Source organism: Abramis brama, assembly GCF_963993115.1.
Source record: "Abramis brama genome assembly, chromosome: 7".
NCBI lineage: Eukaryota > Metazoa > Chordata > Actinopteri > Cypriniformes > Leuciscidae > Abramis > Abramis brama.
Genome location: NC_139969.1, coordinates 28077407 through 28091650, shown reverse-complemented (window position 1 = coordinate 28091650; position 14244 = coordinate 28077407). Strand labels below are relative to the sequence as shown.

The 14244-nt window shown below is 38.7% G+C and overlaps 1 protein-coding gene across 6 annotated transcripts in view; it reads right to left on the bottom strand.

Moving 5' to 3' along the window:
- The window catches only part of kmt2cb (lysine (K)-specific methyltransferase 2Cb), a 104961-nt gene that overhangs the window by 78153 nt on the left and 12564 nt on the right, over positions 1-14244 (bottom strand). For all 6 annotated transcript variants that reach the window (XM_084118800.1, XM_084118797.1, XM_084118799.1 and 3 more), the window contains 2 exons: positions 8231-8319; positions 1113-1266 (listed from right to left, as the gene is read on the bottom strand). In XM_084118800.1, the coding sequence (XP_083974926.1) occupies positions 1113-1266; positions 8231-8319 (243 nt within the window). The remainder of the gene's footprint in view (positions 1-1112; positions 1267-8230; positions 8320-14244) is intronic.

Below are 14244 nucleotides of genomic sequence, written 5' to 3'. Positions count from 1 at the left end.
ATTGTAAGTTCCATTGTAAGTCTCTTTTTTTCTCATGATTTGACAATATAGCACGGTGTTTCTCAGCTTTCAACAGCTCACAAGACCGTTTTCAGGAGGTCACGGAGTGTGCAGTCAAAGAAATAACAAGAAACGTAATTCTATGTTTTGTTGATGCAAGACCTTTATTTTGAAAGACGTGTGAGAAAGCCGTTGACTCTTCTGTCAAACAGTTTAAATAAAGAGTATGGGATACCATACTCTTCAATTGCACGCGCAAATGCGGCGGCGCGTGCTGTATATAACTTCATTATAAATAAAGCGCAAAAGAAATTACGAGCATGTAATGAAATTATTATGTTGTCAATTAGCAAGTCATGAAATTACCAAAAATATACGTAATATATTACGTAACTGGTATGTTGTGTCATTAATGATCAAACCAGAACCACTGATGTAGCATACTTCTGTTTGAAATATTTATTGTACACAATGCCTACGGTTTCTATGCAAAAAATAATAGTCAACATACAGTATAAGTAGTACGCAACTATTCTGTTCTGAACAATAAATGACTGAAGTATTCCACTTATAGCCAGTAATTCTAAAAATCGTCAATATTACTTCTCTGTAATGTCACACTAGAAATTAGAGGTCAAATTGAGTAAATCAAAGTCCCCCCTGCATTGTGGGATACAGTACTTGACAGCATATTACACATTTTGGGAATGGAAACAGAAAATTTGCATGAATGCTGCAGTTGGCCTAATGTAGCACGTTTCTGATCTTTGTGCTCCTAGATACACAGTGAACTCTCTGAGCTGGAGAGCTGTGCCACGGCAGCACTTACTCCAGGCTTCCTGCACTGCAGTCTTCTTTACCCAGAATGCTCTTTTATTAAGCTGATCATGTGCCCATCCCCCACGTAAAGACAGAATGGTAGCCAACAGCGTCACATACTTCAGCACACGTGTGCTATCGTTTGACCTTCCATTTTGAGATGTTGGTGGAAAGGCGCAAGAGTCAAAAAGGCTTAAAACACGAAGCCATTCACAAACATTCACACACGTCCACAAGCGCACGCTTCCCACGCCCGGCGGTGACTCAGCCTGGCGAGAGGATGCTGCTCTGACCTGCTTTTAGCTTCTCCAGAGGCTGATGATGTTTGTGCCGCCCCCGTCTCAGAGCTCGGAGGAAGAGGGGATGACGGCTGCTCCTCTTCCTCCCCCTCTGCTGAAACTGCCACGGCAGAGGCGTCCTCCGTCTCCTCCTGCTGCCCTTTAGTGACTAACAAGAGACACAGAAAGAGAGATGCATCCATGTTAATTAAAGCTGCACCAATACCGACATTTTGGCTAAAACTGATCATTAACCCTTAAATGCATGATCGTTTCGCCAACTGAATTCATCTAATAAAAATGGAAGTACACACTACAGGTGATAGTGTAACTGTCAAAGTATAAATAAAGTATTTAAAAATATTTTATATATTTTACTTGAATGTGGTTCACATTGGGTATATCTACATTGGGGAAAATAACGAATTCCTGTTAAAAACAAACTTCACATCATTTATTTATGTTGCCAATCACGATTTCGCTTGCACTTCGGTAAGTTCTCAAACACAAACAGCATCAAAGAACATGGATCGCTAATTGCAGTCTGATACTCTGTTGGATGGAAGAGATGGAGCAAGTTCAAAGTCCTTTTAGGCAAGTTAGTTCATTCAGCAGCCATCTTGTTGACGCTCTCAGGCAGAAAATCACTTCAAAATAAAAATAAATGATCATTTTATTAAAAAAATACTGATATGAAAGACGCAGTTATGGTCTTTTATGGTCACTTTCGCTTCTATTACGGTGGGATACAGGTAAGGTTAAGACAGGTTTTGTGGTAGGGTTAGAATTAATGTTGTGTTTACGGGTAGAGTCAACAATGTAATTATAGGTGTAACTACAGAAATTAATCACCAATGTAAAAACATGTATGTACACAATAAGTGCATTAGATCAAATTATTCATTTAAATGTAAGTTCAGTTATATACACGTAATATAAGGTGGGACTATGTTCATTTATTTAAATGTAACAAATAATAAACTGATAAATCATTATTGAAATTGCATGACAATTGCATAAATATAGATTAATGTAGTATTTTGTGACATTTAACTAACATTTTAATCATTAATCAGTTTTAAATATGTCTATTTTATAAGTGATTTATTCATGTATTATATTATTGTCTATATAGCCTATTTGCCAATTGCTCGAAAAGTTATTAACTTATGTATTATTTAATTTTTTTTAATTAATAGATTTATTTACTATTTTTAAGTTGTCCCCTGGGAAAGACAGAAATCTTCTTTACCTCAAATGAAACCAAAGCACTGAATGTTTTAGGTTGGTCAAGCTAATGCGTTTTGGAGTAAACAAACAGACGATGCATCTATCAAAAAAGACAACTGGTTCTTTTAAATGAGCGGGGAGATTTACAAGTCAATCTAAGTGTTGCATTGCTCACAAGGAATGTCACAGAGACTGACACAGTGACAAGCCAGAATGACCTCTGACTGTGTACCTTTGCCTCAAATTAATTTTCATCCATGAAATGTTTATTTATCATGAACCATATAATTGTTTCCAGTAAACCAGCCTTTCAGATCCAGGCCAATATCCTTCATTTTTAAAAATCCTGAATGACGTGTGAACAATGGCTGAATTTGTATAATGTCAACAGCAGCCTACTAAGCAAAAGTGTAGAAAGACCCAGGATCTTTGGTTTCCCTGTTCGAAAAACAAACACGTACCCCTGTCCATTTTGATTTATGTGAAAATATGCAGAGCACATGTGCTATGTGTTAATAAAAGAGAAACTGGGAAAACTGTTGTCTCAGAATGTACACAATGTGAACAATTAGAGGTGTGAGTCACCTGTGACTAAGAGCCGAGATCTAGTTGTGGTCTAAAACAGACCGCATTCAACCACAGCTGCAGTCAACCACCTCCTGTAGGCTACTCACTTCATCCAGTGCAGTCTAATCTTACAGAGCTTCAGTAGAACTACAACAGACACCACAAATTAGGGTCAATTTGGAGAGAAAACTGGGTACTGGTGCTTCTTAAGGCAACATTAGCATTGATACAGCTCATACAGTGAGGAAAATAAGTATTTGAACACCCTGCTATTTTCAAGTTCTCCCACTTAGAAATCATGGAGGGGTCTGAAATTGTTATCGTAGGTACATGTCCACTGTGAGAGACATAATCAAAAAAAAAAAAATCCAGAAATCACAGTGTATGATTTTTTAACTATTTATTTGTATGATACAGCTGCAAATAAGTATTTGAACACCTGAGAAAATCAATGTTAATATTTGGTACAGTAGCCTTTGTTTGCAATTACAGAGGTCAAACGTTTCCTGTAGTTTTTCACCAGGTTTGCACACACTGCAGGAGGGATTTTGGCCCACTCCTCCACACAGATCTTCTCTAGATCAGTCAGGTTTCTGGGCTGTCGCTGAGAAACACGGAGTTTGAGCTCCCTCCAAAGATTCTCTATTGGGTTTAGGTCTGGAGACTGGCTAGGCCATGCCAGAACCTTGATATGCTTCTTACAGAGCCACTCCTTGGTTATCCTGGCAGTTCTTCGGGTCATTGTCATGTTGGAAGACCCAGCCTAGACCCATCTTCAATGCTCTAGGGGAAGGACGTTGTTCCCCAAAATCTCGCAATACATGGCCCCGGTCATCCTCTCCTTAATACAGTGCAGTCGCCCTGTCCCATGTGCAGAAAAACACCCCCAAAGCATGATGCTACCACCCCCATGCTTCACAGTAGGGATGGTGTTCTTGGGATGGTACTCATCATTCTTCTTCCTCCAAACACGTTTAGTGGAATTATGACCAAAAAGTTCTATTTTGGTCTCATCTGACCACATGACTTTCTCCCATGACTCCTCTGGATCATCCAAATGGTCATTGGCAAACTTAAGACGGGCCTTGACATGTGCTGGTTTAAGCAGGGGAACCTTCTGTGCCATGCATGATTTCAAACCATGACGTCTTAGTGTATTACCAACAGTAACCTTGGAAACGGTGGTCCCAGCTCTTTTCAGGTCATTGACCAGCTCCTCCCGTGTAGTTCTGGGCTGATTTCTCACCTTTCTTAGGATCATTGAGACCCCACGAGGTGAGATCTTGCATGGAGCCCCAGTCCGAGGGAGATTGACAGTCATGTTTAGCTTCTTCCATTTTCTAATGATTGCTCCAACAGTGGACCTTTTTTCACCAAGCTGCTTGGCAATTTCCCTAGTGTCTCTAGTGTCTTTGGACAGCTCTTTGGTCTTGGCCATGTTAGTAGTTGGATTCTTACTGATTGTATGGGGTGGACAGGTGTCTTTATGCAGCTAACGACCTCAAACAGGTGCATCTAATTTAGGATAATAAATGGAGTGGAGGTGGACATTTTAAAGGCAGACTAACAGGTCTTTGAGGGTCAGAATTCTAGCTGATAGACAGGTGTTCAAATACTTATTTGCAGCTGTATCATACAAATAAATAGTTAAAAAATCATATATTGTGATTTCTGGATTTTTTTTTTTACATTATGTCTCTCACAGTGGACATGCACCTACGATGCCAATTTCAGACCCCTCCATGATTTCCAAGTGGGAGAACTTGCAAAATAGCAGGGTGTTCAAATACTTATTTTCCTCACTGTATTTACTGTTAGGGATATTTATGTTTAAGCCCAAACGCTTTGTATTAAACTTGCAGCAGCTCATTCCATAATGTTTGTACCTAAGAAGACATGAATTGATTTCTCAAATGGTGCAGGTTGTTGTGGAGAGATGTGCTATTACTTTTCTAATCAATCAATCTTCTCCATGTGGCAGATGATAAAATGGGTGAACAATCCCCAAAGACTGAATAGCAACATGCTAAAACACTCAGAACACCCCATAGCAGCTAAACTGCAACATGCTAAAAAAGAAACTAAAAAACACTGAATTAAAATATGCTTCATACACTCAGAACATCCTAGACACTTCATACACCTCAGCGTGCTAAAACACACCGTACAAACGGAATAGCAACATGCTAAAACACTCAGAACACCTCAGCAACAAAATAGCAAATTGCTAAAAAACACTAAGAATACCATAGCATCTTAATAGTGATATGCTACAAATCCTCAGAACACTCTATAAACAGTGGGAATGTGTTAAAACACTCAGAACACCCTATAAACTGAATAGCAACATGCTCCAACTCAGAACACCTTAACAACATGGTGAATAAAACACTACCTTAACATCGGTATAGTAATGGACTACAAATACTCAGAACACCGTAACAACAAAACAGCAACATGTTACCTAAGCATCTGAATAGCAATTTGCTACACATACTCAGAACACCCTAGAAATAGTAAAAACTTGCTAAAAACACTCAGAACATCTTAGCAACTTAATAAAGGCTATTCACAGGACGTCACAATAGGTGCGAGTCACTGCGGTTACACCCACTGAGTGGCAAAAAGACTGGTTGATGTTCAGCGTGAATGCAGTGAAAAAACACACAAAACACATCTGAAATGGGAAAGAGCTGTGCGATTTACTGTACAAACAGATTCAATAAGAAATGGAAGCAAATGGATTGCTGCATTTTGCAGAAGCAACTGGAATCCAGGCAGCGAAACGTAAACATCCTTCGGAATGATTTTGGCCATCATCCGAACGGGGTCCGCTACAACAGGCTTGTACTAATAGTGGATAAAAGCAAGATGACAACATAAGTTATAACCATAATTACACTAAACTATACCAATCTCCATGCAGCATATATTCTCTGGCTGTGTAGGCATCATTGTCCGACTCCCATTTGTTTGAACATAAAAGGCTGAACACTGCTACTGATAGTTTCTAACATTTTCAGTCCGTGATATTGTCCTGTTTAGTTGTTGCATGAGCTCTTGAAGCCCCGGCCTCTTCTAGAAAGGGGGCCGAGAGCAGCAGCTCATTTGCATTTAAAGGGACACACACAAAAACGGCACGTTTCTGCTCACCCCCAAAAAGCGGCAATTTTAACATGCTATTAAAAAATCATCTGTGGGATATTGTGAGGTAAAACTTCACATACGCACACTGCGGACATCATTCACCAACAAATCCCGTCTTGAAGTATGGCCAAGCGTCAAGTCAAGCCTATTTGTACAGCCTAGCGCTTCACAATACACATCATTTCCATACAGCTTTACAGAAAGTCATAATGTATATATATATAATGCCTTAGTTCTTCAACAAGTTTTAAGGCTGGGCGATATATCAATATATAACAATGATATAAGTAATCATGCGGACTTAGATCTACCTATATCGTATTTAGAGTGTTGTCTAGCAAGATAATCTGTTCACTGGCTTTCCTTTATGTATTTCCCCGATGTTAAAATCAGGTCAGAAACCTGGTTCTTCAGTAAGTTGTGAGGAACACTGTCGAGTACAACTGCCTTTAGTTTAAGAAGATGATTGTTTGTTTTACTCCAGTTTTCGCAGTTTCCCCTATTAAAGCCAGTCATGCTGCAGGATGTCTTTCCACTCAGTCCGGTTGAGGGGTGTGTTTCGGCGGGAAAGTGATGTCAATGCATACCCTCTGTAGCAACATGCTAATAAATTCTACCTTAGCATCTGAACTGTAATATGCAACACATACTCAGAGCACCCTAGTACGTGCTAATCACCCTATAAACTGAATAGCAACATGCTAAAACACTCAGAACACCTTATCAACAAAACACCAATGCCCTGGCAACCGTCTGCAACATTCTAGCATTGAGTTTTGCACAGGAAAACATCACTCAAATTTTCTTTAGAAAATGTAAAAATGTAGTGGACTTAAGAAAAGGATAAAAAGGTCTGACAGACAGCTTCCTCCAAGAAGCAGCACTTTGGTAGTGTAGTAGTTCTGTGTACTTGAAGGGTCTTTTTCATAATTATGGTGCCATTTACTTCAGTGGTGACCTTGACACAAAGGTTATTTCTTAGGTTCAGGAGGCTAATCAGTTACTGACAGCACCTTTAATGATGCTAGCTCATATTATTGACTGTGAGGGAGTGTTCCAACCTCCAAGGTGAAAGTGACTTGACATTCAAAGGCAGCGTCTGTTCTCCTGCAGTGTCAAGACAATTTAGCTGGTTATTACTGCTCCATGTAGGCTTCACAGAACGAATGAAGAAACTACTATGACAGCTTCAACTAATTCAACAATGAATAATGGCCTATTTAGCAATATTACTGTTTTTGTTTTTAACAAATGCAGCATGGTGAGCATAAGAGACTTATGCTTAACACTATCCCAAACTTTTTAACAGTGATATAAATTTGGTAATATGTAAATTAATGATAAGTTATATAAATTATTCAGTTTGTTGCAGTTAATAATTACAGTATAATTTTAATGCTGTCAAAAGCCCTATTCGGATGGAAATTGTTCTCATGTGCTGGTCTGTAAAAAAATTGCATCCTACGAACCCGGAACGCGCTTCTCGCATGGAAAGCACCACTAATTCAAAAATGACTCTAAAGTTAAATGGTTCAATCACAACCAAAACAAGTCTTTAAGCTGCTTGTGAACCTGAATGCACATCGTACCTTCAACAGAAGGCGGCCAGCCACAAGCAGGCAAAAGGGCCGAGAAAATGAGGGCAAAATGCACAAGACGAGATTTTAAAAGGCTTTCAGTGGGCATTAGCTTCCACTGGCTGCTGCGAACCTCAATCACATGCTTTGAAAGGTGGTGGGGAGACTCCAGAGCAGAAAGGCTGTGGCTAGAGTCAAATCCTTTCAATTAGAGCTAGAGAGCGGAGCCATGTGGAGACGGGCGAAAATCTCATCAATCCTGCTCAAGGAGTGTGGACGGCCGAGCCTCTTGAAAGCTCCTCCTCGGCCGGCCAAGGTTTGAGTTAGATTGACTGCACAGCTGGGAAAGAAAATCAATTCAGGGCTCCACATTGTGATTTTGTTTATCATTGGAACTGCCTCAGAGGAGAAGTAGCCTCGCTCTCTGACTCTTGAGGAAGGGGGATGTGACGGCTGAAAAGAAAAGACTGACACAGGAAACCCAGAGCGGTGGGAAAAGAAGTTTAAAGAGGGTATATGTGGGGGAGGAGAGAAGAAAAGAGAGGAAAGAGTGGGAGAGGAAGCCAGAAGAAAAGGGTGAAAGTAAGAAAAGGAAAAGAGGGCTGCAGTTACCTGTCTCCTGTGTGCTTCCTGTTTCTGCTGTCTCCATTCCATCTGTGCTGTCTTCATCCTCCACCAGAGCTTTTCCCCGCCCCCGATTCCTGAGAAAGAGACGTTTATTATTGCCACGCTAGATTCAGGGAAGACTGGTTGATCATGAAGAGGGTGCAACGTTCGTTCCGGAAGTAAAAACTCATAAATTTTCTCCATAGGGATATTGATTTTTTAACTATAAATTACACATCTCAAAGGCAGACCTTCTGTGAGTTTCGAGGTTATTAATTGATTGTTTATAGGACATACTGTATAAGAGAAGGTATATAAGACATCTGTTCGTATTATTTCAAATGATATTTTTTTCAATAAAATAATCACATTTAAACTACATTACATTAATCTGCATTACTTTAAATTAAAGAGTTGCTTCACCGCTGGCAAAATGGGCTTTCAATAAAACTTGGCTGCCTATACAGTAGCAAGGTGATTTTTTTCTTTTTTTAAAAACTGGTGATACCTGACTAGAAAAAATTAGAATAAAGGCTGTTGTCTTCCCTTTTGTCAAATAGGTTGGAAAACTTCCAACACCCATAATGCACTGGGAATGTTGCGGTCCAAGGCCACTCCCTTCAGTGTGCTATGGATACGCTTGACCAGAGTCAAATACCTCCTTGCTTTAGTAGGAAATACTTCTTAGCAAACGAAGGGTGTATTCATACCAGGAAAGTCCGCTAGTTCACTTGCTTTAGTCCGGACCAAATACAATGTTGATTTTTTTGTTTGGTGTGGTTCGCTTTCACACTGCCCTTTTTGCAAGTGAACCAAAATTTGTAAACAAAACCACAAGTGTGCTAAGGTCATCCATTCATTGGACAGAAATTCGAACCGTACCAGAGATTGATCGTTTGAACCAAAAGATCCGCACCAAGGGGGGAAACGAACTTGAGTTCAATTCAATCAAGACAGGTTTGAATACACCCTAAGATAATAATGGTGTTGATGGGTGCAAGATTTCAAAGAGTGTAGGAACCAGCGACAGGAACCAGCGCATTGTAGGCAGTGGCTAAAGGCTGCAAAGAATCATAAACATGGCGAGAACGCCACAACAGAAAATCTGAAAAACCTCTGTGTTTGTAGTCAACATTTCAAACTGACCACAAACCACAAGCAGTAAACATGTTCATTCACATATACTACAGACATTGTAATAATACAAAGCGGGTTGAAATTGAGCGAAGTTACACTGTAATAGACCACCATCGTTTTTAATTTGAATATGTCATTCGCAATGCTTCATGGGATTGTAGTTCTTTCCCTTTGTCTTTTTGTCCACCTTTCAAATACTTTTTTGCTTTCAATAAAAATTTGTAATGTTGTATTTCACCTTGTAACTTACTGGCTTGGTTCAATGCTTTAAATAAATGTTTTAAATCCATATGGGAAAAAAGAATGGAAAAAATACCAACGCAGCTGAAAAAGTGGATTGACACTAATGCATTATATTATTAAATACAGTACCAGTTGTCTCTGGTTCCCAACTAAGTGTCCGTGGCCCTGAACAAGGGTGGGACGGCCATGTGAAAACGGTGTGTTTGTGTTCAGGCACATTTGTTTACATGCAGTGAGGGGAAGTAACGGGTGCGAGACCTCTCATTAAAGCTGCCGCTCAATATAGGAGCATCATGAAGATGACATTTCCTCATTTCCTCAGAAGCCCTGAGGGCGGACACACAACCCTGCTCTGGTGTCGCCACTCAAACCTAGATTACACACTGAACAGGGTTTAATCTTCTTGGTGACTCATTTGCACGAGCAGTGTCCAGTCAGATCAGGTTTTGATCACTGCATTTCAACCAATTTGTGCAAATGTGGTCTGTGTGATCTGTAATTTGACATTAATTAGCCTTTTTATTTAAAGCCTAGATATTTTTTCATTTAGCCTAGATATTTAAAGCTTTGCCAGTTACATGTGTCTCGAAAGGAAAATAGCCATCCAACCAGAAAAGTGAAAAGTGGTCTCTATATGACAGGTGATTGGAGGGGATGAAAAATAAGAGGGATTGGAGACTTTGGGTGAAAAGGAAATTTATTTTAGAGGCAGAGAAAGACTTATTGTGAAGAATGTAGCAACTGTGAAAAATATAGTCCGTTCGTGAGATACAAAATCCCCTTATATATTTGCAATTACAATACCTTTATTTTTTTTATTTTTTTTTATATGCTGAGTTGGTGCTCAGTAAACATCTTCTATTACTATTCTACTATGATGAAAAAAAGTTTAACACTACTGCTTATAGGAGAACTCCGGTCAATTTTAACATTGAGCTATTTTTTTTGTAAATTTGGAGTGCTGTCAGTACAGAGAACAACGACAAAAATCGGTGTTGCCTACACCGTGTTATCCTCTTTTTAAAAAATTTTAAATAGCACCCTGTTGACTTAAATGGGGAAAGTTTTAAACCTGCTTTTAGCCTCTTAACATCCTTGATGTGTCATTACTTTTTCGGTCGAAGTCCATAGTAGTCGATTGTCGAGTTCACGCGCGTAATCATAGGTAACTAAGCAACAGTGGAGAACTCGACAATCGACTACTGTGGACTTCGACCGAAAACAGGAAATAAATACAGGTATGAGCGCTGGCCGAATTAACTTCATTTTTATTCATATCTTTCACATCTACTGCAGTCAGATTCACCGTGTTCACTCTGAAGGAATCACTCAAATTTTAATCGACTTTAACCAGCAAGACTTCCTTAGAGGCCATTCAGACAGAACATGTTTTTGCAGTTAAAAATACTAGATGGAGGTGGAACAAAAAAACCCTGCAAAGTCTAGAAACTTAAATGTATAGTTCACCCAAAAATGAAAATTCTGTCATCATTTAACCATCAAGAACCAATGAGGTTCATTCTCATGTGTTACGCAGCATTTTTGACAATCAGCAAGAACCAATGAGGTTAATTCTCGTGTTACGCGTTTGAGTTTCCGGAAAAGGTTTGTTCTTGCGGGTCTGGCTGGTCCGTTGAGCTTCTGTTTATTCCCGGTGATCAATGTTTAAATGTGAATAAAAGTCAGACCTAGATTCCTATCATTGTCCTATCAAAAGTCCTAAATTCAATCTGATCATCATTTAAAGCGATCCAAGTCTATTTTGAAAATTTTGACTAAACCGCTCAATTCATATGGATTAGTTTTACAATCCCTTCGTGAACTTTTTGAAGCGTCAACGTTGTAGTTGCGTAGCTGTCAATGGAGGGACTGAAAGCTATCAGATTTAATCAAAAAGATCTTAATTTGTGTTCAGAAGATGAATAAAAGTCTTACGGGTTTGGAACGACATGAGGGTGAGTAATTAACTTGAGAGCTGCTTTTTAGAATATTTGTAAAAAGCAGTGAAGAGTGTTAAAATAGGAAAAATTACTGAAAAGTAGCACAGTGGAATGGAAAAACTAATTCTGTGTGTACGTCCCCTTAGTCAACCTACTTCACCAGCTGCATTTTGCTGATAAACCGCATAGGTCCACGAGTTAAAAAAAATAATATTTTTTTCAAGGTTTGATTGTCCAAGGATCTGTCTGGAACTGGGGATATTAGGAGAACTTAATCACAACTAATACTGACACTATTTTTACTGTCTTCTGTTCTATGTTTAAAAACGCTCATTGTTCTCTATTGTATGATGTTATTGACTCATGTTTGTTTTCAGAAAGAAAAGATAGAAATGCAACTCTCATTACCTTTATTGAAGCCAATAAAGTATTCTCTTTTTTCCTTACCCTTTCAATGGATTCGGTGTCAAAGAAGTGCATGACAGGCTGCCAGTCACATGAGTTTGGCCTCAGAGAGAGCCCAGCCTAAAGCTGTTGCTATGGTGCTACTGTACGTGACACTCTAGTCTTTCAGAACACGCAGTACTCAGAGGACAGCATCTGATGTACAGTATGAACTCCTGGGCAAAGAAAATGGGCCAAGCCCAAAATGGCTAAACACTAAGCTTTTAACTGTCTTAACCAAATATTATTGGTCAGGAAATTAGCAAAATGTAAGCAAATGCACTACTTAAAAAGCCATTGCTGTCTCAGAAAAACATCAAAGACAGAATTAAGTTTTTGTCAGAATATGGGATATATATAATTGTGTGTGGAGTGATGAATCACAATGATACAGGAGTTGCATGGTGATGCTCCAGAGCGGTGTCTTGGAAAATCTGCTGAGAAATATAATAATGAATGCATCTCTACCACAGTGAAGCATGGAGAAAGAGACTGTGTCATTGTGTGAGGAGCTGCTTCACTGTAAAAAGTCATTTAATGCTTTGGAGTACAGGAGAATATTGCAGAATGGCTTGCTTCCCACAATTGAAAAGATGCTATCTAAAGAGGAATGATCAGATGTTATTTCTCAACAAGACAATTCTTCTTCCCAAAATGCAAAGACAACCAAGAAGTGGCTTGAGCACAAGTCCATCAAGCTCATGTTTTGGCCAGGTCAGAGTCCAGATTTAAACCCTACAGTGAATATTTGTTCTGACATTAAACTTAAACAAACTGGGAGACATTTTTCAACTACTCATGAACAGTTTGAACAGCATTATCATTGAGTGGAACAACTTCTTCCTGTAAAAAGCCATCTGCAAGTTTGGGAAGGCTATTCCGTATTTGTGCAATGCTTGCTAATTTCCTGACCAGTGATTTGGGATTAAAATGGTTAAGACAAGTAAAGGCAACTAAATATTTTGCTATTTTTGGCTACGTTTATGTTTAGGGGTGGACTTGCATCCTTACTTTTCTCTAAAAAAAAATTATACATTTCTGTTCAAATCACATTGTAGGAATTCATATGAAATCGGCACCTCATGAAATTGTTACGTTCTCTCATGAGATCAGGTTGGGTGGTCCAATGCTTCACAGACAGCTACAACAGAACAATGGTTACGTGTCTAGCTTCCCTATAACATTTAGAAACCGTTAGCACATACATTCAGTTAGTTCCTCTTTGTATTAACAGTACCATTAAAGCTTCCCTGTGAGACGTCAAAATCCTTCAACAGCAAGACAATTCATTCAGCAGACATCTTGGTTACAACCCCGGGCAGCTATTTCCAGCCATGCAAGTACAGCTACTATTTATTTGAATGAAAAATACTGAAATCTCAAGGTATATTTTAACAGGGCCGTCACTGAGGGGGTTAAAGGTAGTGACAATTCTAGGGGCCCACATCTTTAGGGGTCCCCCAGTGATTTTACAGAGGATGATATGCATAATCTACAGCATGTTTGCAACAATGATGGTGTAATGCTATATATGTGTGTATTTGTGTAGATAGTATTATTTTACTCCAAATTTGGCATAAAATTACTGCATTACAGTTTTGAGAATCAAACAAAATCATCATTGACAATTATGGGAATCACAAAAAACCCTCAAAAGTAAAATGCTTTCTCTACATCTATTATTTATTTATTTATGGAATATGAGCTAGACATTTTTACATAAGGTTTCTCTAAATATATATAAAATCAGCAAATAAGGTACATACAATTTAAACAACCATTAAGATGAACCATTGTCAAGTGTTTCAAATGTACACTTTCAGATACTTATATTAGACAATGTTAAGTATGAAAAACAGCATCACAAAATTTACTGTGGACTAATAGAAAAAACAGGTATTTAATCCATAAACTAGTTATTTAAACAAGTTATGTTAATCATTTAAACCCCATGATGGTGATATTTGTTTAGCTCATTAAAACACACATGTAATGTGTGCAAAACAAAATGACAGCTACATGAACAACAACAAGATGTACAATAACAAAAAGCTCTAAAAGGAATGCCATTTCTAACACTATTGCTATAGGAGTAATTTGTGATAAATGGTTAGATGGTTTATTTAGTTGAAGATATGCCATTCCAGCATTTAGGGTTCACCACACTGCCACAAACAAGGTGTAACTGTGAACAGTTATTGCCTTTATTGCATTTTCCTCCCCTCAAAAAGAGAACCCTCTAGTTCAAACTCAAGT